Source organism: Aythya fuligula, chromosome 3 (genome assembly GCF_009819795.1).
Source record: "Aythya fuligula isolate bAytFul2 chromosome 3, bAytFul2.pri, whole genome shotgun sequence".
Classification (NCBI taxonomy): domain Eukaryota; kingdom Metazoa; phylum Chordata; class Aves; order Anseriformes; family Anatidae; genus Aythya; species Aythya fuligula.
In genome coordinates, this window is record NC_045561.1 from 80336295 (window position 1) to 80359668 (window position 23374).

At 39.3% G+C, this 23374-nt stretch overlaps 1 protein-coding gene across 1 annotated transcript in view; it reads right to left on the reverse strand.

Moving 5' to 3' along the window:
- ARHGAP18 (Rho GTPase activating protein 18) overlaps positions 1 to 23152 on the reverse strand; it is a 90699-nt gene extending 67547 nt beyond the window's left edge. The window contains exon 1 of the mRNA XM_032184157.1: positions 23065 to 23152. Within this exon, the coding sequence (XP_032040048.1) occupies positions 23065 to 23108 (44 nt within the window). The 5' untranslated portion in view covers positions 23109 to 23152. The remainder of the gene's footprint in view (positions 1 to 23064) is intronic.
- Positions 23153 to 23374: the final 222 nt, after the last annotated feature.

Genomic DNA, 23374 nt, shown 5'->3' on the forward strand with positions numbered 1-23374 from the left:
GTTCTGCAGCCGTTAATGAGCAACGCGAGCAGCAATATGGGAAAGAATATTATATACAGGAAAGATATTCTTTCCTATCATATATAGGAAATTTATATTTCCTGTAGTACAGGAAAGAATATTACACACACAGGGTATGATTTCTGCTGTTTAACACTTTATGTCTATATCTGTGCAAGTGATTTTAGGCTCCACTAGAAGTCCGTGAAAGAAATTCACTTTTAGTGGGTAGAATCATTTGACCTACGTCATCCATCCACTTTAGGACATGAAGATGAATCACGCTCTATAACTGTCTGTTTCCTTCCACAGGCTAGAAAGATAAACTAGATGAGTAGGTCACATGCAGATGTCCACATCTATCAGATAAACTACATCTTTACTGTTTTTATGCTGCCTGTGAACATATAGAAGACATTGTTCATTTACAATGTGCAACATACGGCATATAAAATGTGGAGTACTCAATACTTTGAAATGTCCTAGTATGTAGGAGATGTTTTAGATCAGCTTAGCTACCCCGAGTATCAAAATGGGGATGAAGTCACACGTGCATGTTTACACAGAAAGTAAATTTGCATACAGAAATCTGATAACATCCTTGCTAGCCTGCACATCATGAATATTTCTGACAGTCTGATCCTTCAAACTAACGTGCATCCCACATTCAATTTTTCCATAGCATTCTTTATGGAAAAAATATGTCCAATACTACCAGAAGACAGCTCAGTATGAGGGGGAATTTTGTAGGCAACACAGAACTGACACAGAAGCAACCGCACAGACACAACAGTGCGTATGAGAAACAACCGCCTCCTGGCTTTCTGCAAGTGCTGGCCTTCTCCCTCACTGCCCTCCACACACAAATTTGAACAGCTGGCTTGTTTCAAACTTCAGCAAAAAGAAAAGAAGAAAAGAAGAGGGGGAGAAACTTCACACCTTCCTCTCTTTTCCTGCAAGTTGCTCTGAAATGTATCTGGTGCACTCTGGTGGCTGCTTTGGTAATTCTTAATGTGATGAATGCAAAAGGTGAAACAGTAATTACTGATGCCGTTTTTGAGATTATCCATGTGAAGACTAATGAGCATATGAATTTATTCCAGTTTGATTTTTCTTGAACGCACCCCCTGGAGAAATTCAGGTCTCACCCATCACAGTCCATCTGTTTACCTTACGAAAATCACAGGGAGTTTTGATTGCATGAGGTTCTCATCTCATCTGCTTTAATGTTTTCGCTCATGGTCAGACAGCTGCTGAATTTTACCCAGAGGCATATCAGTTTCAGTAGTGGTAATTTATCCACATTTATTTGCTGTGTGACCTTGCACAATCCTCATATTCATGCTTGCCTCCCTTCTATCCATGTAACGCGGCTAATAATATCCAACTATTTATGAAGGTTATTCACCATACGTTGAATTACAGTAAAAAGTACCAAAAGTGCAATGTATTATTTCCTGTTGCTTTACTATGATGACTTTTTTTTGGTGTGTGATTTAAAAGGGATAAAGTGGCATGGGTTTCTGTATTCAGGAGCACAGGGAACAAATGATAAATCTATTACACTTTGTAGTATCTAAACATGAGGTATAGGACTTATGGGGAAAACTTAATACCACAACTGAAGTTTCATACCACTTTTGAAAAGTTATTATCAGTGTTGGGGGCTAAGGGTTTTTCACTGGTGACTCTGAAAGCCTGCTTTCTCTTGAAATAGTTTGATACAAATTTTAGTTGTTTAAACTATCACTTCACATATGCCATTAATTCTGAAATGACACCGTATTTTCAGCATGTGATGGGCTCAGTCTTTATTAATGCTCCCAAAGGGTCACTTAGACGTGGAACAGGTAGATACATTCTCCAAGTGTACGAAAATAAAGACCAAGGAAAAACTCTGCTGCATGGTATCTATGTTTCTGAACAATCCTGTCTTAAGAATTAAGGCAGCTCTATAACACTCCCCAAAGAGTTTGTTTTTTTTCCCTGTGTTAAACATGTTACATGCTTTAACTTTTTTGTCAGAGAGAAATCTTCTATTCTCCTGACCATCTTTCTTGCCTTTTTCTGCATCTGTTCCAATGTGAATCAATCTTCCCTGAGCATTGGTGTCCTGAACTCTGTAGAGCAACTGGTATCTTGCACAATGTCAGAAGCACTATATTGTGGAAAACATTAGCTTTTTGCATGGCTATGTCACATTGGTGCTCACAGTCCTCCTATGACCAACTTGAACGTACATGTGTATGATACATTTCGAGCAGATTTGCTGACCAGTTTGCACATTAGAGCACACATGGGAAGGTCATTCCAAAACCTGTTAGGGATACATGCACACTGGTGGGGGGCATTCATTTTTTGTTGTGAGGCTGCTGTCATATGAAAGCCAGAAATCCCAGTTCCGTCTCTCCTCCTAGATAATACACCTAACACTGAAACCACTGGAGACACAGGAGTGGAGAAGGTTCCCATAACTCATAACTCTACCTCTCCTATCCTTTAAATTAGGCATTAAATTGCTACATACAGCATTTGGGTGTAACTGGACAGACGGAATGGCTAGCCCAAGTTTCATCAAGTGAAATGAGGATGAGCAAGTGTGGAGAACCTACATGAAACAACAACACAATTTGCTGCTTTAAAAAGCAGGCTGTCTGTCACCCAGCTTCACAGCCTGTACCAGCTATTCCCCCCGACTGCTTTAGATCAGGATTGAGTGGATTTTTTTCACTCTACATCTCACTGGGATTTTTTTTCACTCTACATCTGGCTGGGAAGTTGAAGCCATGCTCCCTCTTGCACACATCCTCTGCGTCAGCCTGCTTTTTGACTCTGTGCTCTTCTCTTCATGAACCTTCTAATTTTGCTGCTGTCTGCAGATTTCATCACAGCACAGAAACATCTGGTGGAGTAAAACATGCAGTAGCAATGACAGAGATTATTTTCTTGGTTTAGTCAGAAAAACTCATGAACTTTGTGACAAAATCCTAAACCAAGTAAGCCAGAGCTATCCAGAAATGTAGCTGCTAGGCTGGCAACAAGCGCTTCAGAACAATGAAAGAAACAACTGCCTGAGTCATCAGCTGCGTGAAAGAAAATGATTGCTCTTTAAAGGCTTTTAAACTGAAGCTTTCCCAGTAAACTTCAAGTTTACCTAGAACAAAGTATTTTTAGTTATTTCTTACAGATATGAAAAAGAAAAATACTTATTCTGCAACATTCTCTTTCACCCAAAACATTTTCTTAAATGTTTCCCTCTCCCTTATTTTACACAGTTGAATCCAAGTCAGAGACTGTTCATATGGAATATTTCAAGCTGTCAATATTTGTATTATTTTGCTATTTTGAATTGAAACAGTCTTCTGAATCCAACATAAATTCACAAATGGTTTGCATCAACTCAGAACTGCATTTTCCAGGAATTCAGCTAAATTGCAAAAGAAGGCCACCACACTTCAACTACATGTAAAGTCCTAACTACAGTTTGAGAAATATCACATTAATGGGGCAACATCTCTTAAAACTGTACATATCAGAGACAAAACAGAAGTGAGGAATTAAAGTCCCCATATTTCCCCTTTTTTATCAGTTTAATAGGCTCATTTCTGTTATTCTAGCATTCTGCAAATATACTCAACACAACCAAATATTTAACTATGACTTTTGCACAAATTCACTTTGACAGCAATGCTTAGCACTTGTAATTTTGAATTAAATAATACGATATTTGGAAGTCTTTTCCAATAGGTTTATTGCAAAAAGGACTGACCAAATTTAGAACAAAGAAATCCACAAGCATAAACTGCAGGAATAAAACTGATCATTTGTTTTTGATAGTACTCCTGATGCTTTTTATTTGCTCTTCATAACTATTCAAAATGTAACTCGCTTGAATGAAAGCTATAAAGAAAACTAATGTGAACACTTGTGCAAGAACTTTTACAATAAATAAATACTTGAGTGCTTGTTTAGTTCTTTGTGATTGAAAACAGCCCATGAGAAAGATGAAAAAATACCAGTCATACAGCAAGAAAAATAAACTCAAAGCAAGCTTATCGCTGTACCTATGAGTGTATAGGTACAGCTATATTGCTATATGTACCTAGCAATAACTTAAAAGTTCGTAAGTATTTCTAGGCTGATGCATTGCCACACACACTATTCACAAGCAATTTTAAAGAAAGCATCAAAATCATAGCCTCTAAGGCCTTTGTCCTCTACGGGTTTATTTGTGACAGTCACAAATGAATAAATTCAATAAATATTCATTGTAGCTAATTTGCTCATCTCTGTCTGCAGGGAGATTGTGACAGACAGGTTTGCGCTGCAATGTTCAGAGCTGTAGAAGTAGAAGGCAAGAATAGAGTACCAGCGCTGTGTGTTTTGGAAGCAATAGTTGATGTTACAGAAGGCTAAACTTGAAAGTTTGCCTACAGCAGAATATAATCTGTGTAGTTTCTGCAGGAAAAACATAACATTTACAGTTCAGTTGGAAGATATTCACAAGAAATGGTATTTATGTTACAGCAGTCAGATTCACTTTGATATAAATCAATATAGGATCTTGTTATTTAATAACTCACGTGATGTACAATACTGTTCACCATATGTCCAAAAAAAAAAAAAAAAAAAGAAAAAAAAAAGAAAAAAAAAAAGAAAAAAAAAAAAGAAAAAAGAAACAGAAGCATCCTATAAATAAGCATGCATATAAGGAAACATTTTCTATATATGCATGTGTAATACACATAACATACAAAACTGGCCAAGCCTCCTGAAATGTCAGTCTATAAGGATGTAGTGTGTGTGGCTTCACTATGAGCTTTGTCCACATACCCAGCACAAGGGAAAGCAGCCCTGGAGCAGCTCTGAAGCACACAACTGTCACCAGAGCATGGGGCAAGGAAGGCTCCTTGTTGTCACTTAAAGAACAAGGGAAATGGTGCTCCTAACCTAGATCAGGGGAGGCATTCATTTAACCCGGAGATAAAAAGCAGTTCCCAGGATCAGAGCCCACCATCCCTCCTGCACTTTCAGGTATTTTTGCTAAGTACAAAATCAAGTTGCCAGCAGGCATTACGATCTGGTCACTAGTACTTCCATCTCAGAATTCACATCAGTCCATCACAGTTTCTTGGCAGGGAACAGATTCTCTGCAAATATGAAATAATCATTAGGTTCTCTTTTCCAACCTTCCTCAACCATAAAAGAAAGCTCAGTGTTAATTTACATGATGTGAACGTGTGTATGACAGACAGGGGCAAGGAACTGAGGAGCGCATTTTGTGTTAATGAAAGGTGACGTTTTTGAAAGGGTGCATCTATTCCAGCCACAGCATCATCTCTTTATCAGTAAGTATGCATATTGACAATCCCTGAAGAGTAAGCCAGCTATAAAAACTCTTTTATCTATTTCCAAACTAATCTTCTACCATCTTTAAAACTGTACTGCAAGAAGTAAGCACTTTCAGTAATATAAGGTGGGTATTTCACAAATTCTCACTGAAAAGATTCATTTTGTATGTGAGCGTGCATGGCAATTAAAATTTGGCAGAATATATTACCTACAAAAGAGAGATTTCTGATACCATCAGCTCTGCCGCTCTTGAGGGAATTTAGCACCTACTTCATGTAATGCTATTCTGGGACATTTTGTAGAAGTGCACATGGGGATGGTCACCCACCGAAGCTTTCCTCCAGTTGCCACCCGCTGGCTGACATCCAAAGGCTTCAACCACGCACACAGGTTACTCCACCACTGCTTCACCACAGTCTACAATTTGCTCAGAATTTTAACTGTGACATTAACAAGTATCATAAAAGTATCATTTATATTAGCTCAGCAGGTTAGAGTAATCAGGTAGTACTCACTGTTACTAATTACACTGTGCTTTGCTTCTGTCTGTGCTATCACGCCTAATCTAGGTTTAGGAGGACAAGCTACAGTGTGTTAAGGTGAAAGACAACTCAAAAACCTGGCAAAACCAGCACATGTGCCCCATACAAACAAGCAAGGCTCGGATACTGTCCAAATGTTTTCCCTCACTCATTGACTGTATATGCAGACATACAATGACCAGCATTTGCTTCCAAATTTTGTAATTGCCTAATCGACATAACCAGATAATTGTGATAGGTTCTTAGTAGAGACAGATAAGACAAAAAGTGATAAATACACAAAAGATAAATTGATAAATGATATGATAAATGCATATGTCATAAGACTAGAAACTAACAGATTTCCACAGCTGGGATCATCAGTGCTTGTGAAGAAGGTAGCCTTACTTAATCAAAGCATGAAAAAGCCTTGGAAATGAGGTTAAAAATGACAGGACAGTAGCATTTAGCTTTTCTGTAGCTAGAACATGTGAAGCAAAACGTTGACCTCAGCAGGGTTAGAGCCTAAACTTTTACTGTTTCCTGGGACTAAGATTTCAGCCCCGAGTTCCCATCCTGACACCAGGCTGCCTCATGCTCCTCTTGGAGAGGATTCGGGAGAGATAAGCAATGCAGCACTACACCGAAAGCACAGCTCTGCCTCAGGACTTGCTACGTTTATCTGTGATCAGCTGCTGCAGGAGAGTCTCATCCTCTCCCCAGCATTATCTGCCATGACGTTTGTACAGGAAGATTTTAAACTGGCTTCTACAAGGACTTCAGTGCCCTTTCTTTGCCACTAATTAAAGCAGTGCTGGGTGCAGCTGGAGCACTGACTGGTCCCCTGTCAGTGTGGGCTTGTGAATTCTCTTCTGAGGAATAAAGACATTACTAGAGTAAATTGCTTGGCCTCACTTTGAGTTTTGGATTCACAAAACATTTGTAATGTTTAAAGTGCTTTTTCTTTGTTTTTCTGTTCACTGGAGATAATTTTAGGACAAACAAGTATTTTCCAATTCTGCTTTTTATTTGTGCTTTTTGGTTAGATCACCGTTTGATTTATTTAAACTTCACTCTTTGCAGTCCATAGGTCTTTTATGAAACAGCAACACGATCAGATACTTACATCTCCCTTTCCTTGGTTAAATATATAGGAGGGAGGAAGGAACAGAAACCTGAAACTTCATAAGGATTCATTCGCTTACAATTCTTCCCCCCAGTACTTCCACTGAAATGATGAGATCACCAAGGGTTAGCTCATCTTCATACTCAGAAAGAAATTTCCTGTCACGTTCATCACAACAGTACCCAGTTTTGGAGCACTTCCCAAAAGAATTAGATGAATTACTGAAAGGGGGCTTTCTCATTGGGTCCTGGTACAATTTAACTTTGCACTTCTATTCTTCCAGAATTGGTAAAGGAAAAAATGAGAAAAAAAAAATAAAGGAGGGGAAAAAAAAGCAGACCCTAGTGTAGATGCAGTTTTATCAACATAAGAGTACTAGTAACTAATTTAATACCCGTTTGGGTAAGTAGGTGGCTGTACCAATCCAAAGTGGCTGTACCAATCCATATTTGCAGTAGGTCTTTTAGTAAAACAGCTATTGTTAATAAACATTCACATTTCACTCTAACATAGTCTGGTTTTCAAGAGTGCAGAAACACAGAAATTACTCACAGAAATTAGGAGAATTAATCCTCAGCCATCAAACTCTCAGTTTTAGTTTTACCCAAGAATAAGCACAGAGATCATGTCTGTATGCTGTTTCTGGGGCTCCTGGCCAAGTTCCTTGCAACTGTGTCTTCATGAATAAAAAGTTAAGGGGAAAAAGCTGCATGCTTGCCAAAATAATCCTTCTGGTTTTTCTTTTCCTGCTACTTTCTTCTCTTCAATTGCTTTGGGGCATCACTAAAAATATAGAATTGCTATAAAAGATTATTGTTATTTATGAACAGATTTCAAGCTGAAGATTATTTCCTTTTCATAGCCCTAGTTTGAGAGCTATCTATTTGTGGAAACATCAAGTTCTACAATATTATCTATGCAAAGTGCATTTCATTACAGTAATCATAGGAAGATGCTTTCACAAGGAATCTGCACAACGTTTAATGTGTGCTGTAATGTTATGCAGAAATATGTATTAGAGTATATAACCATAATAGTTATAGAAGTGTTAAGTGCTGCCTAAAGTACTTGTTACAAGGGTGAAAATGGAACTCTGCTTTTCCCCATGAAGCAAATGCATCATTTGTTAACAGCCAACAAGCTGCGAAACTGGAGTAACTTCAGGGCACTGTCATATTCTGCACCACGACTGGCAGCCTCCGAATCCTGCTCCAGTCCGTGGAACTCCCTACATCCAGCTATTCAGAATATTGGAACTATTTAATCAACCTAATTTCTCGTTCATTTGATTGCAGATAAGTACTTTAATGAACAGCAAGGGTAATACTTTAAAATGAAGCTTTGTAACAATTGCAAGTGTACTGTGTATTGTTCATATTTGGGGATGGATATATATAGCATATACAAAAAATATATATAGCATATACGAAAGGCATATGAATATTGGAAATATATATAGCATATACAAAAAGCATATGAATATTGGGAATATACTTACAAATATAGCAATGGCATTTTCTGTACTGTACTTTGTGTATGTCAGAAATTCTTTTAAGCCATAACAGTACATGACGAACTCCTCTGGCATAACATAAGCTTACTGAAGTAAACAATGCACATTGATAGTAAAATAAAACTATTGCCTAAGTCACACAGCCACACCACTTTTGCAGTTAAGAGGCTGATTGCCCCCAACACCTAAACAAAATATAATGGAAGCTGTGTTTATGTTAAACAATATCAATATTCAAACTATATTAAATACCATTTATAACTCAGGGGTCATACATGTAACCCTAGCAATATTGCCATCAGCTATTATTATAGTACAAAGGGGGGGGGGGGGGGGGAAAGCAGGGAAGGTAGTCTGCAAGTGAAGCCTGGGTCCTAAGCAAAATACAAATGTTGAAGGGGAAAAAAAAATAAATAAATAAAAAGAAATCCCAATAGATTGTTCACTGTCTTTTCCTGTACAAGAACTAAGGGGAATTAACTATAGCTAAGATGAAAAAGCAGATTCAAAACAGACAGAAGGTGGTGGTATTTCCCACAGAGTGTCATTGTGCCGTGGAATTGCTTGCCATTGGGTGTTGTGGAGGCTAAAAGCTTACAGAGGCTCAAGACAAGACTGGAGATGCTGGCAGAAAAGAAATCCATTGAATATCACCAAATCTGTAGGAAGAAAATCTGACTCAGGAACTGCCTGGCAGCATATGTTTGCAAGCTGGTGAAAGCAGCGCGAATGTCAGCCCGTCTTTAAAAGATGCCCATACAGGAGTTTTAAGTGTTGATAGGACACCACATATACAGACTTCTGGTCCAATCCAATAAAGCAAATTTTGTGTTCAAATTGCTTGCAAAAGCAATTCTGTTTCCTTGCACCAATAAAAATAGTGTAAATGTGTATTGTATGAATGACAAAAAGTTATGATACAGTATATGGTACAGTAGCAAAAAGACAACAAAACAAAAAAAGCCCAAACCTTTATTATACTGCATTTTAAAAATTAACTTTTTTTTTTTTTTTTTAAGTAACATACATTGTTAACTTGGTGAGTGAGTTCCTTAAACTTCCTGAGGATAAAACTTTCTCATTAGATTTAAAAGCACCACCACTGAAGAAAATCTGGATCACATTTAATCTGCTGTGGACACAATCAACTCTCAGGAACTCAGCGCTCAACCTGGGCCCTGTGATGCATAGCTCGCCCTGCTCCCGCATCGCAGAGATGAAGCAATTCTTCAATTCTAGCCCTGTAGCTGAAGCATTTTAAGCACAGAATAACACTGACAGTGCACTTATCTGCAGAACACAGGCCCCTTTCTCAATTGCAAGCCAGGTTTTTAGCTCACAAGGGATGTTCGGTGTTATCTTTATTCAGTGAATTATGTATTAGCTAAGTAAACCTGTATTTAAATTTTAATGGAGCATTTTAGTCAGGCGAAACTGTTGTATTTACACCCTGATTGGAAATGTAAATATCAAAAATGTCAATGGACAAATAAAAAGATGTCCTCTGCACTCCAAATTTCTGAGTGATATTTTGAGTTAAACAATTACAACTCCCAAATACATTTTGCTAGGGCGAAATGTACAAATATTAAGAATACCTCTGAATTGAAGACTTTCTTAAATAATTCTATTCTCACTATAAAATGTCAGTATATATTTACAGCTCCCATGTCCTTCAAAAAATTACATTCTCACACATCCCCAGAGCTCATAACGCTGCCCACACTGATGTGCACAGACTGTCCTGCTGACTGTTTGTTTCCGGTGTTATGTTTGAGACAGTAGGGACACAACCTAAGAACGCACTTTAAATAAACTGTATTTCCTTCAGACTAAACTGAGATAGATGGTACAAATAAAAGAAACCCTCCTGAGAATACTCACAAGAACTCAGCTGTTTAAAGATGACACTAAATACAGTTTACACAACAGGCCTTCAACATAAGCAGAGTATTATGTATTTTGTTTCCCTCCATTTTATCCCTAAACATTTGATCACTTTTTATACATTCTGCAGTGTCATAAAAATGCCTGTAATATTTAATTGTATATTACAATTACACTAGTGCTTGTAATATTTTTATTTTGCCCCTACTATTCATATTTGCACACAGCCTCATTATTAGAAGCAGCTAGTACCAAAGAGCACTGCAGAATCCAGTGCTTTGCTAGGCTAACAATCCTTGCATGAATGTTACCTGAGTGTGTCCAAAGAATCCTCTTATTTACAAACTTGTTGCACAAACTCCAGAGCATGATTCTAGAAGTGAACGAGAAGTTCAGTCCCTGCCCATTCAGTCCACAGCATGTTCCAGCCATGGAGATCACGGGGTTCAAACACAAATAATTCTGCTTTTCACTCTGTGAATGTGCTAGGAAGAGCAGAAAGTGGAGTAAGACCATCTGTACTCTCAGTTCTACCATTAGGAATATCTCGTGTCCCAGGGAGCAGTTTTGCTTTCACTTCTCATAACAGTCACTGGGCTGGTAGCAAGTGGATCCGGGGAGAGCTTGCCCATGAGCCCAGCTCCCCCAGCACAGGGAGTCCTGCTGCTGGACGTTAAGAAATGGCTTTGAGCATTTCTGCTGCCAGCAATAGGATTTTTAAAATAATTGTCCAGAGCAGAGCATAAGAGTTCCCAAACTGACAGTGACATAATCCTTCTCCCCATTTCAGTGTATTAAAGAGAGCTGTATCCTCAGGACAATCTACAGCACAAATACACAGCGCTGGGTAGCAGTGGATGCAAAACAGGTGCTCTTCATTGCCAGTGATTCTCTGTCGATATATCCATCCCTACTTCGAATTCACATGAAATTACAATAAAGTATTTCATAGGATCCTTCAGTTCTGAGTTTCTGCTCTTAAGACATATAAAATTATTTGCCTGACTTGAAATGTGGATTTTTTTCCCCTCTCCTCTGTCCACGCCTGCACTTCATTGTGTTCCCAAGCTAAATTCAGAAAACATCAATAGAGAAGAACAGGATCTTAATGCAAAGTTCTCTCACCTCACAACCAACACCAACACTGGTCATTCTTCTGTATATCCCCTGCTCAATAAGAGATTTTTTTTTTAAATATTATCTACTAAGAGTTCATTTATACATTACATTATAACATTAAAAATGTTTCATCTTCTGATTTCAAGAAATAATTTGTTATTTAGGTAACTTTTTTTTTAATCTCCAATACCAAATTTATTTGATATATGTGAGCATAGCAACAGCTGTCAGTCAAATCAGTTTCAATCTGTCCCACGGTCCAACGGTGTCAACACCAAACAAGTGAGTTAAAGACCTTCAAGCTTCACCAACGTATTACAGCAATTTGAAGCTCAGGGAACACTTTAGGCAAATGCAGCCTAACGTCAGGAAGGCAGCAGCTAGCAGGAAATGTGGAGAAAGCAGCCTGCAACAGAGGATCTTCCAGCTCCAGGAGCTTCAGAAGACCCTGCCAGCTTCCCCCTTGGCCTCCCGCCAAGAGCGGAAATTACAGTGTCATGACACGCAACGCTTACTCTTCTTTTTTCTTCTTATGTGCACCAAATGTCTGTTTTATTTCTCATAACATGTTTTGGGTTCTGCTGTCCTACTTGATGCCCTCCTATCTATAGATATATTTTTTAAAAATGGTGTAGAACAACATTGGTTCTTTGGATTCTTATTCTGCAGATGACAAAAATAAACAATAGTATATGTAATATGGGTATACATTAAGAATACATTGCATTAAATATGCATATTTAAGGAAACATAAAGTACAACCGGAACACATAACACTGAGATTGCAATGGCACAAGAAACAATCTACCAGAATTTTTCCATTAACGCAAACAGGAAACAGTTGTTGTCAGATGGCAGCATGATGCCAGCAGTCAAAAATGAGTGATTACAAAATTCAAGTCATCCTAATCCTAGTGCAGAAGCATTAATAGAGGCTTTTCTTTCATCACAAATGAGTAATGCAGCTAACCTCTGACACTAGCCTGAACTTCTGACTTACCTAAGAAAGCTGTGTTCTGTTGCCAGTAGTGCAATAGATGAAGTAATGTTTCCATTAGCAAAAATATCTTGCAGGATTTATAAATCTGATATAAATCTCAAGATGAGTAGCAACACAAAGCCAAAAACATTTAAATGGTATCTCTGCATTGGGTCTAAAGACATCTTTTAAAAAAAAAAAAAAAAAAAAAACACCCCATACTGCACTTAAATCTATTATATACAGGTCAACAAGATTTCCTCTTTATCAAATTGAAATTGACCTTCTACCCTGCCGAGTGAAAGAGTTCCACATAATTTGTCAAGGACATAGACTGCAGGGGGAGTTCAGCCTATATGAGGGAGCTCACTGCATGCAAACGGCTCTTGCTTAGGAGCAGAAATAGGAGCAGTCCTGAAAGACTGTGAAAAGAAAGATGCTCTAAACTGTCATCTACTCAAACACTCCTGTCCTGCTCTTTCCTCATTTCATGTCTTCTTCCTCCTGTAACAATGAAGGACTTTGCTGATCCCATCTGTAGCAAGTGTATGTACCTGTGCACACATTCCTATTTTAAAGGATTAGTCTTAAAAACAACTTCTTACACCATCACAATTATATTTTAAAAATATATATTTTAATGCACTATTATAATCTACATTTTGAGAAGCGGCAATGTTATTATTACTGTTATGACAGAGGTCATCTTTACATTCTTTCAGTTTTGTTTCATCAGTTGTTATTGACCGTATTAGGCATATCACATAGCAGATAGCAGAGTGCCACTATGACCCTGCAGGGAACAAAAGCTAAGGACAAATTTGCTGCTGCAAGTAATTCAAAGGATTATCACACAGCCCAATCCTTAAATTTTATTAGAAATTGATCCCCTAACTGAATTAACTATCCACAGCAGGTTTTTATCCAAATTACGTTTACTTCTTAAGTTTGTCTAGAAGCAGATGGCAGTCTTTAAAGATTATTGGAGATATAAACCTTTCTATCTCATATATATAATTACAAATCAGTATCGGGTCTCTAATTTGTAGACAGCATGCGCTTTTCTCTGGCTATGGAATCTTCTGTCATTACGCCCAGGTCTAATTGCATTTACTGTCATACTAGCAAAATGTAGCATTTATCTAAGAGGTTAATCTACTGCTAGTGTTGGCTACGAAATGTGGGACCATATGCTTTCCTACTATGAAGAGCAGAGGACCAAAACTGTTTAAGCAGAATTAGAATTTCCTATAGGGCAAACGCATGGGAGACCAATTCTCCTCTAGCACCCACCTTTTGCTCTAATCCCACACCAGTAGGACACAGGGGAGAAGGTCGGTCCCACAGTTCACTTACGTGGCAAAGACTCAATTTAATCATCCAAGACAGATTGAAACTGGTTCTAAAACACATTTCTCCCCTAGCTGTCAGAATGTTACCACAACTGTAATCGTCTTTCTGCACATGCATCTGCACATCTGATCAATTAGGATTATAACGCATGCCTGCTTGCAAGAGTCAATGGCCTTTCTATCAGGGACTGGCTTAAAGAGACTGCCTTCCTCACAGAGGAAATGGTAAGGACTGTGAAGCACAAAATAATGCACATTCCTTCAAATTGCAGTGGCAATTTGGTTTAAAATTCCTATTTAGAAGGTGCCTAGTCTTCTTTCCACTGAACATTACTGGTGCAGTATACACTCTTTGTTCCCTTCTGTGTCCAAATGGAAGTATTATGACGCTGGGTGTCACCTCTTCTTGTGATCACTTGAATAAGCGTAAACTTCCAGCAAGGGTCCTGATTCTCAGCTGAAGCAATTCACTTTCAAGTGATCCATCACCCTGGCCATCAGATAAATAGATATCTCTCTCCTGCTTAGACTGGCTGTAAGTAAGAAACAAAGAGGATTTTTAATTCTGTGAATAACATTTGCCTGGATTTTAAGCTAATTTTTGTGAGGACATGAAGCCTTCATGAGGAGGGCCTCAATTCTTAAACCTGCAACATTTACTGAATGCCTATGACTACTTCCTTTTTGCTGGACATCTTTGAGTTGAGTTTGCCTCCAAATGTCATTTTAGCCGCTTGTTCTTACTTGTATTCTATGTTTAGGCCTGGGTGGGCATTTTTAATTAGCATGCATTTCTGTTCCCTCATTGCTTGTTGCTGCTACTCTCAGTGGGAAGAGTATTTTTTACAGCAGCTACTACATACTGTTTTTTGTTTGTTTGTTTGTTTTTACAAAGTCACCAACTTCTTGCCATAACACTGCTTGACTTGTGTATCAGTAATTCCAGAAAATGACTCAGTCTCTAATTACTCCATCTGATAATTATTCAAGTTCCCACAGCTCAGTGGGAAACATAGCTAAGAGCTGTTATGGTTTGCTGACTTTCAGTACGTAAAATGTACTTGCCTACATAATTTCTTTGGTGGATTTTCTAAAAATTTTTGCTGTACTTCCAGCTTCTCACTTAAATCTCTGATCTCATTTTGATCTTCCTGCTACAGAGAGAAAAAATTGGTCAAGTGATGCAAGTGATTCCCTTCAAGCTAATGGATTCCAATGGCTACATGGGCTTAGTTTTTTGTTTGGAGATTAGGAAGGTGGTTTTGAAAGTCTAAAAGAGGAATAAAGCTGATAAAAACTTGTATTTAATACATGATAGGAATCAAGTATCCAACGATTCTACTGACCAGTGTTGCAGCAAATAAGAAATGGGATTATTTGGCTGTTCAATTACTCGTTGCAGTCAGTTTTGCTGATGAGCGGCTGCAGCTGAGAGGTTAAGTCAGCGAAGACAGAAGAAAATAAGTATTTGATCAGGAAGAGCAAGGGAATAATGGTGTATGTGCATCTAGGAGAGTTATTATTGTTTTATTTCCTAACAGAATGATGGAAATGATTACTCAGCTATCGCAGATGTTCCCCTCACTGGCAGGGTCCTGCTAAAGGGCAGAGCCTCCACCTCCAGACAGTAATAGCGTCCCTCTCCCTCCCTACTGCACCTGGCAAGCCTGGTGAAAAACTGCAATGGTGTTTCCTGAGCTCTGTGAATCCTCCCACCTTTGTGTAGTTTTGGGAGGTATCGCACAGAGATGAAATGGCAGAAATGAAACGCTGAAAACAAACTGGTGATAGCCTTCTTTAATCAAAGAGCTGTCCTATAAACAGATGAGAGTCACCACCATATCAGCCATGTTTAATTGAGACAGCTGGATGGGCACTCAATTTAGTTTCAAATTTTTTTGTCATCTGACATAAATTGGTTAGAAAGTGGTTTAAGCTACTTCAAAGTAGCTATAATCACATACCATCTTTTAGAGCCAATTGTGCTGATGAAAGAGGCTGACATCTTTGTAGAGCTGATAGATTTCAGTAATCATTTTTAGTCATTATAACCTGAATTAACTGCTTGAATACTGTGTCTTTTCTAACACAGAATTTTGCTGAGTGAACACATTTTTTCATCCTATGTCACTTTAAAAAAGAAACAAGGTTTCAGGCTTACATATTGATGATATCAAGACCTTGAGTTCTCTGTTTTACAGCCTCACCATGGGCTTCTCATATGTTCAGTATCCTCCAAGGAAAACAAGGTGGCAGTTCCATAAAGACAACTGACAAGTGTGCAGTATCTTCAGTTGAAAAAAATAAATAGATTTATCTAAACACTATACTTGATATGAGCAAAATACCTACAAGAAAAGGGGAAAAAGAACAAGAAAGCTGTGTCCTGGAGGTCAAAAAGCATAGGAGTAAAATGAGAACTGCCAAAAGTTGAGTCTTGACAGCTGACAGGTCCTGAAACTTAGGAGTTTAAATTAAAACAAATGTATACTACTCTATGACAGTACAGAGAAAAAGGGAACTGACATTGCAGTGAAGTTGTTACACAGTAAGAATGGAATTGCAATAAAAAATAGTGTTAGCATGTCCACCTCAAAAAAAGCAAACTTTCTGACTCAGTTTTCTATAAAGGGAATGACAGCAAAAGCCAGACAACTGATGAAAATGTGTGTGTAACACGAAATCACATTTAAGACAGAAGCAAAGTTTTAAGTCCTGGTTTCGGCTAGGATAGAGTTAGTTTTCCTCCAAGTAACTGGTAGGGTGCTATGTTTTGGATTAGGATGAGAAGAGTGTAAATAACATGCTGATGTTTTAATTGTTGCAGAGCAGTGCTTACAGTAAGCCAAGGACCTTTCAGCTTCTCGCTCTGTCCTGCCAGCAGGTGCAGCAGGAGCTGGGAGGGGACAGACCCAGGAAAGCTGTTCCATATCATCTCATGTTATGCTAAACAATATATAGGGGTGGCTAGCCAGAATTGGGGGGGGGGAGGGGCATCTGCTCAGGGATAGGCTGGGCATCGGTCAGCGGGTGGTAAGCAATTGCATTGTGCATCACTTGTTTCGTACACATTATTAGTAGTAGTATCATTATTATTATTATTTTCCTGTCTTTATCTCAACCCACAGGCTTCACTTTCCCATTTGTCTCCCTCATCCCAGAGAGGGAAGGGGAAGGGTGAACCAATGGCTGTGTGGTGCTTAGCTGCTGGCCAGGATAAACCACAACATTTGGTAAAATTAATTCAGACCAAATAGATAATCTCTCACCATTAATAATGAAACAGTTCACCTATAAAATGGGGAATTCAGTAGTAGGTCATTAAAAATATATATATATCACCTCAAGTGATCTTGTCACATTAAGATGAGGGGATCTGGCCTCAAGTTGCACCAAGGGAGGTTTAGGCTGGATATTAGAAGAAATTTTTGTACTGAAAGAGTTGTGAGGCATTGTAATAGGCTGCCCAGGGACGTGGTTGAGTCACCATCCCTGAAGAGCTTCAAGAAATGTGTAGATTTAGAACTTACCAGCATTGTTTAGTGGTGGACTTCAGTACTAGGTTAAAGGTTGGACTGGATGACTAGGCAAGGCAAGAGCAACAAGGCTGGTGAAGGGTCTGAAGAACAAGTCTTACGAGGAACAGCTGAGGGAGCTGGGCTTGTTCAGCCTGGAGAAGAGGAGGCTCAGGGGTGACCTTATTGCTCTCTACAGGTACCTTAAAGGAGGCTGTAGCGAGGTGGGGTTGGTCAATTCTCCCACATGCCTAGTGACAGGGGAATGGGTTAAAGTTGCACAAGGGGAGGTTTAGGTTGGATATTAGGAAGAACTTATTTACTGAAAGGGTTGCTAGGCATTGGAACAGGCTGCCCAGGGAAGTGGTTGAGTCACCATCCCTGGAGGTCTTTAAAAGATGTTTAGATGTAGAGCTTAGTGATATGGTTTAGTGGAGGACTGGTTAGTGCTAGGTCAGAGGTTGGACTCGGTGATCTTGGAGGTCTCTTCCAACCTAGATGATTCTGTATGACTTAGAGGTCTTTTCCAAATGGGATGATTCTACAATTTTATTTTCTGAATTATATATATTATGCTAACACTCTTGGGTAGAGAAAAACTGTGGTCTTGGCAACTTTAGAGTTATTACTCAGAGCTCTACAGAGTGCAAGTCTCTTAAAGAACTTTGAATGAAATAATATTCTGAGATGAAGAGGGAAATGGAAAAGTGTGATAAATACAGCATAGCTTTACCAAGGTAAATAGAGAGTTTGGTAGTAAAATAGTTTTATTAAAAAGGTGGGATACAACCAATGTAACTTTTATGGACCTCAGTATCGCATTTGTTATTAAACCACATAAGGATCACAGTTACATACACAGTTGCATAAATAAGAGATTGGGAGCGATGCAAGTTTATAAACTGGGGAAAGAATTGGCTGAAAAGAGATAGCATTATATTATATGGAAAAATGAATTGATACGTTGGGGGAAGAGAAGGCTTCCTATTGAAATTTCTCAATGTTGCTTCTTACTAATCATCTTGTTATTTAACGTTTTTGTTAATAACTTTGGCACAAAAAGAAAAATGTGAAATTTGCTGATAGCATGAAATTAGGAATATCAATTTCGAGAAAGTCCAGGCTATTGTACAGGAAAAATAGATGAATAAAAGGACTGCAAAAAATAAACATGAGACACAAATGTATGTATATAAGACTAAATAACTAGATTTTGTGCTATAAACCAGGGGACTCCTCAGTTTGAAATGAGAGATATTAATTGTTCATAAGACAGCCATGAGACCATACAATGCATATACAACATATACAACAGCACCGTACAACAATACAAAAGAAATAAAGAAAAAACTACATATGTAGTCCTACTATGTGTCAGGCTAGATAGCAAAGTGTTAATATCATCAAACACTGATGAGGTATTGCTTAAAATTATAGTGTCACCTCTGATCACTCTTAATCAAGAAAGATGTATTCAAACATGGAACGATCACGTGGGAAAGTAAAGAATTACTCTGTATGAGCAACTAAGAAGCAAGGATAATATAGCTGATTTTGCTGCCTGTGAGTACTCACAAATACAGAAACCTTGGATGAGATTAATTTAGAGAACATCAATACAAAAGAAACGCACAGAAACCTTCTATTGATAACTGTAGCTTGAAAGTTAGAAATCCATTCCTAAATATCTAGAAGAGCAAAGTTTCAGAACAGCCATCCAGAAAGGCTAAGAACTTAATCTTCTTAATCTTTAAAAAAGCTCAGTATGCTTATCAAATCAAGTCAACTAGAGGTTGCAGCCTTTTTTTTCTTTTTTTTTTTCCTTTTTTTTTTTTTTTTTTTTTTCTTTTAAAAAACCACAAGGTAGGATTTAGGGAGCTCTAGGAAGTTCTTCCCAACTTTGCATCCTCTTGTGCTATGTTCCTACACTAGGGTGGAAGAAGCAACAGCAAGTAAGTACATCAAATAAAAAGCAAACAAAGAAACAAAATCTTATGTTACAGATACTTATTGTTTGTAAACAAAATGAACTCAAAAACTTCAGAAGTCAATAAAGTCACTTCAGGAATATGCGTTCTGTTAGGTTGTGTTCATTTACAATTTCACAGATGGAATAAAATTATGTACAATAAAATCATACCTTTGATTTTATTTCTTTGTAGAAATCAAAGGCCAGGCAGTGGTCCATGCAGACCATTTGCATACTAGCGCAAGGGCAGAAGGAGCTATACAATGATACCTATGCTGTGTAACCTCACCTGAGGCACCCAGAAGAACCCTATGTAGTCTTCATTGTCCACCAGGGATGGCCAAGCTGGTACCAAGTCCCCAGAAGAGTGGAGGCAGGGACACCCAGCTGGACTCAGGAATCCCAACAGTTTCCTGGGTTGCCCTAAAAGGGGCATGAAACTTCTTAAAAAGAAGTTCCATACGGAAACAAGTCATCCAAGTATGGTCAACATTAATAGCAAACCAAGAGGGCCAGACTATGTGCTTTCGTAGCAACAACGGCTTCAACCTCTAAACAGGAGGAAGACTCATACTGCTTCCTCAGCCTCTCTGCTCCTTCCTCAAGCTAACTAACAGCCACACAACAAGGTGCTGGAGCAGCAGTAGTGCCCCATCTAAACCTAGTCCCAGGGTCCTTTGAGAAAAATTTGCCAGACCTGCCAGAAATATTCCTCAGGCAGTGTTCAGTCCATCAGCCACATCTTGAACCATACAGACCCCAGATCATGGACTTTTATGAAGCAAATTAAGTCTGTACTCATACCAAAACCCTGTACAACCTGGTGAGACCTCTCGGTGAGCATAAAGATGTTGTAATCAGAGGGCTGGAAGAAAATGGGACTGACAGCCCTACCAGAAGTATTATTTGCTGACCAACTTTTTAAAAATATAAAAATTGCACATATCAGGGGTCTCACGACCACTCTGAGAAAAATAATGGTTTATTTGTTGATGTTTAAATTAACAATCTTGCTGCATTTCATGCGGCCACTTTCTGAGGCGGGTTATAAAAACAGGTAATTTGTAACAAATATTGCATTTCCAAAAAAGCACTTCAAGTCTGGGGCTGTTCTTTTCTACCCATGTAGCTTAATTATTTAATTTTTTCTAAAATAGAAACTGTACCTAACATAAATATGCTTCAATTCAAATTTCTGCAGTACAATTTACTGTGGAAATATCCTTGGTAGCTTCAAATGTTCACTCCCCTGATAAATGTCTTACATTCACGGGTCTATGTCTTTGTCTTCAGCTTGTGTTGCTTGGTGTGCTCTGGAGCTGTTCTATCTGCCGCTGTCTCTTTTGTCTGTTGTTCTCAGGAATCACTGCTCATCTCATTTTTGTATAGTGCTCTGCTTTCACATGGTGTGTGATCTTTATTTATGTGGAGATAATTATGTAAAGCATATTTATATGAAAACATCCCACCCTTGATCATAACTCAGTGTTTTTTACAATTATTTTCTTGGCTGATCCATTCCCATTCAGTGAGCCTGCTTTTGTCTGACTGAAGCCAATTAGAAGTTTATGGCCGAACTGAATGGGAACTGTTGCTGTTGACTTAAACGGGTACAGTCATCCTCTGTAAGGGCTAATTAGTCAAGGTAAGAGACCAAGTACTGCTACATGGTTTCTTCTAGCAACTATGACTGCTGTATTTCGGTGTATTTACTTCTGATTTTCAGAAAGGGCGTTTTTCAGAATTGCTATATAGTACCCAAGGGTGCAATATTTTTCCTGTAGCTTTGGGATCCTTTTTTTTGGCAATGATGTCAAATTAAAAGCTAAAAAAGATTCATATGATTCCTATATTTCTGCTAACTGTGCAAGTCCTGTAGCAATTTGAATTAATTATCCGTTTTTCAGTAAGTATTAAATTAAGGGCATAATTATGATTCCCAGAGGATCTGATTATAACCATTGTTTAGGCTGCTCAATGTACTATTTTATTGGCATAGTTTAATCTTGTCACAAGCTGTATTTTTCTCAACTTAGTAGGTACAGTCCTTCACATTCAAATATTTTTTTCTTATGACATTATTAGCACAACAGTTATTCACTTAACTGTGGTAGAACCTTGAAATCCAATTCATGAACCAGGCCTCGTTGGTTAAGTATTTACACAGAATAAAAAGATGACAGCTGACCCAAGCACCTTACCATTTAACTGTATGCTGCACTCATGGGGAGACAATGCTGACAATAAGCATTTTTCCCAGCACTCCAGCTGCCTATCAATTCTTCACTCAGTAAAATAGCTATTTTTTCTATTTCCTTGCTGTTACTTTTTTTTTAATTTACTATTTCCATTCTCATGTAAATTAAAAAAATATTATTTCATGGCTAACCAGAAGCCTACTAAGATGGTTTAATCAGAGCTCGTAAAGTATACTATTTAATGAATATGCTATACAATCTCATGTTTACGCACTCTCTTTCGTATTCCACTGTTTTCTGGGGTCGTAGTTATCCTGCTGGCCACTTGCCAATGGAAGCACAGAATAAGCCCACTATAACGCTGAATAGTTGCTGTTTGTGCCTGAATGGCATCGCCCGAAATACACAGGACCTATCAGTCATAATTTCGTGTGGTGGATGGACAAAAATTGTGCTAGACGCAATTGTGCTAGAAGCAAGCTGCACTGTAAGCCTGCAGATGACAGAGTACCCTTCCCCTCTCTGCCCAGAGCGAAATTATGATCTCTCTCGCTGAAGAGTACTGGTACCAGGGAACACCTTGTCCTCGTTCATGTCCTTCCAGCTACCTCCACTATTTGCTACTCCAGCGATACTCAGTGAAATATTTGTCCCCTTTTTAGCTGTGACAAATGAAAACTTGTCCTAATTCACATTTATTCAGCACTATAATATTCAGTTTCTTAGCATGGTGCATTTACTGAGACCCCTTTGCAGCAACATCTCCAACAGCTCTGCCTCCCCCATGAAAGCAAGTAGGCTGGACATTTAAACACCTAACCCTAATTCTATGCACTTTGTTCGGTCAGTACTAAAACAACCAAATTGTGCCTTCAGAGGGGCCACTGGCCACCCATTTGTTACATTTCCAGACATGCACATTTTCAGACACTCGCAGCTGATGCTCATTCAGCATGAGAAGAGCTTTCTGTAAGTTTGGTAAACCTGTAAGTTTGGAAAACTTTGGTAAACTTCTGCATCCTTTCTCATGATACCTACAAAACACCCAACAGTGATGGGGCTGCTGATGGTTCAAGAAATTAACTGCATTGTTTCGCTGCATCCCCTCTTCTGCCTGCATTATTTGCTGCTTCCTAATTCAGATGATTTTTTATTTTTTTTTGGTTATTATCTGATGGATATATAGCAACCAAAACCATGACGCTCTGGTTCAAAAGCAGCAGCATCATGCTGCTAAGCAAGCAACCACTGCCCAGCAGGAGAAGGGAGGCAGGGGAAGGTGCCGGCAAAGGTTTTTCCTGCCCAAATGCCTTCTGCGTTTGCCCAAGCGCCAGGTGGGGACATCCCTGCCCGCACCACCTGCGCTTCTGTCTCAGCCCGAGCTCCCTCCTGCGACACTTTTCGCCTTCGGACCTCTTGCGAAACCCTCGGGCACCTGTGCGGGCGAGGAAAACTCCGGCTCCCGCCCGCCACCCGGGAGGCGCAGGCTCGCCAGTGTGTCCCTGCCCGTCCCGTCCCGCCCCCGGCCCGTACCTCAGGTGCAGGTAATGCACCAGCTTCGTCACCACCGTCACCATCCCGCCGCCGGGACGCCTTCTCCGCCGCCGCCGCCGCCCTGGGATGCTCCCCGGGGCTGCCGCCCGCCTGCCCGCTGCCCCCCGCCCTGCCCCGCTCCGGGAGGCCGGCCCGGCCCGGAGGCGGAGCCGCCGCCGCCGCCATCTCCCGCCCCGCGGCCTGGCACGGGGCCGTGAGGATCACCCTGCTCCAGCCCCCTGCCATGGGCCGGGACACCTCCACCAGACCAGGTTGCTCAAATCTCTGTCCTTGAACACCTCCAGGGATG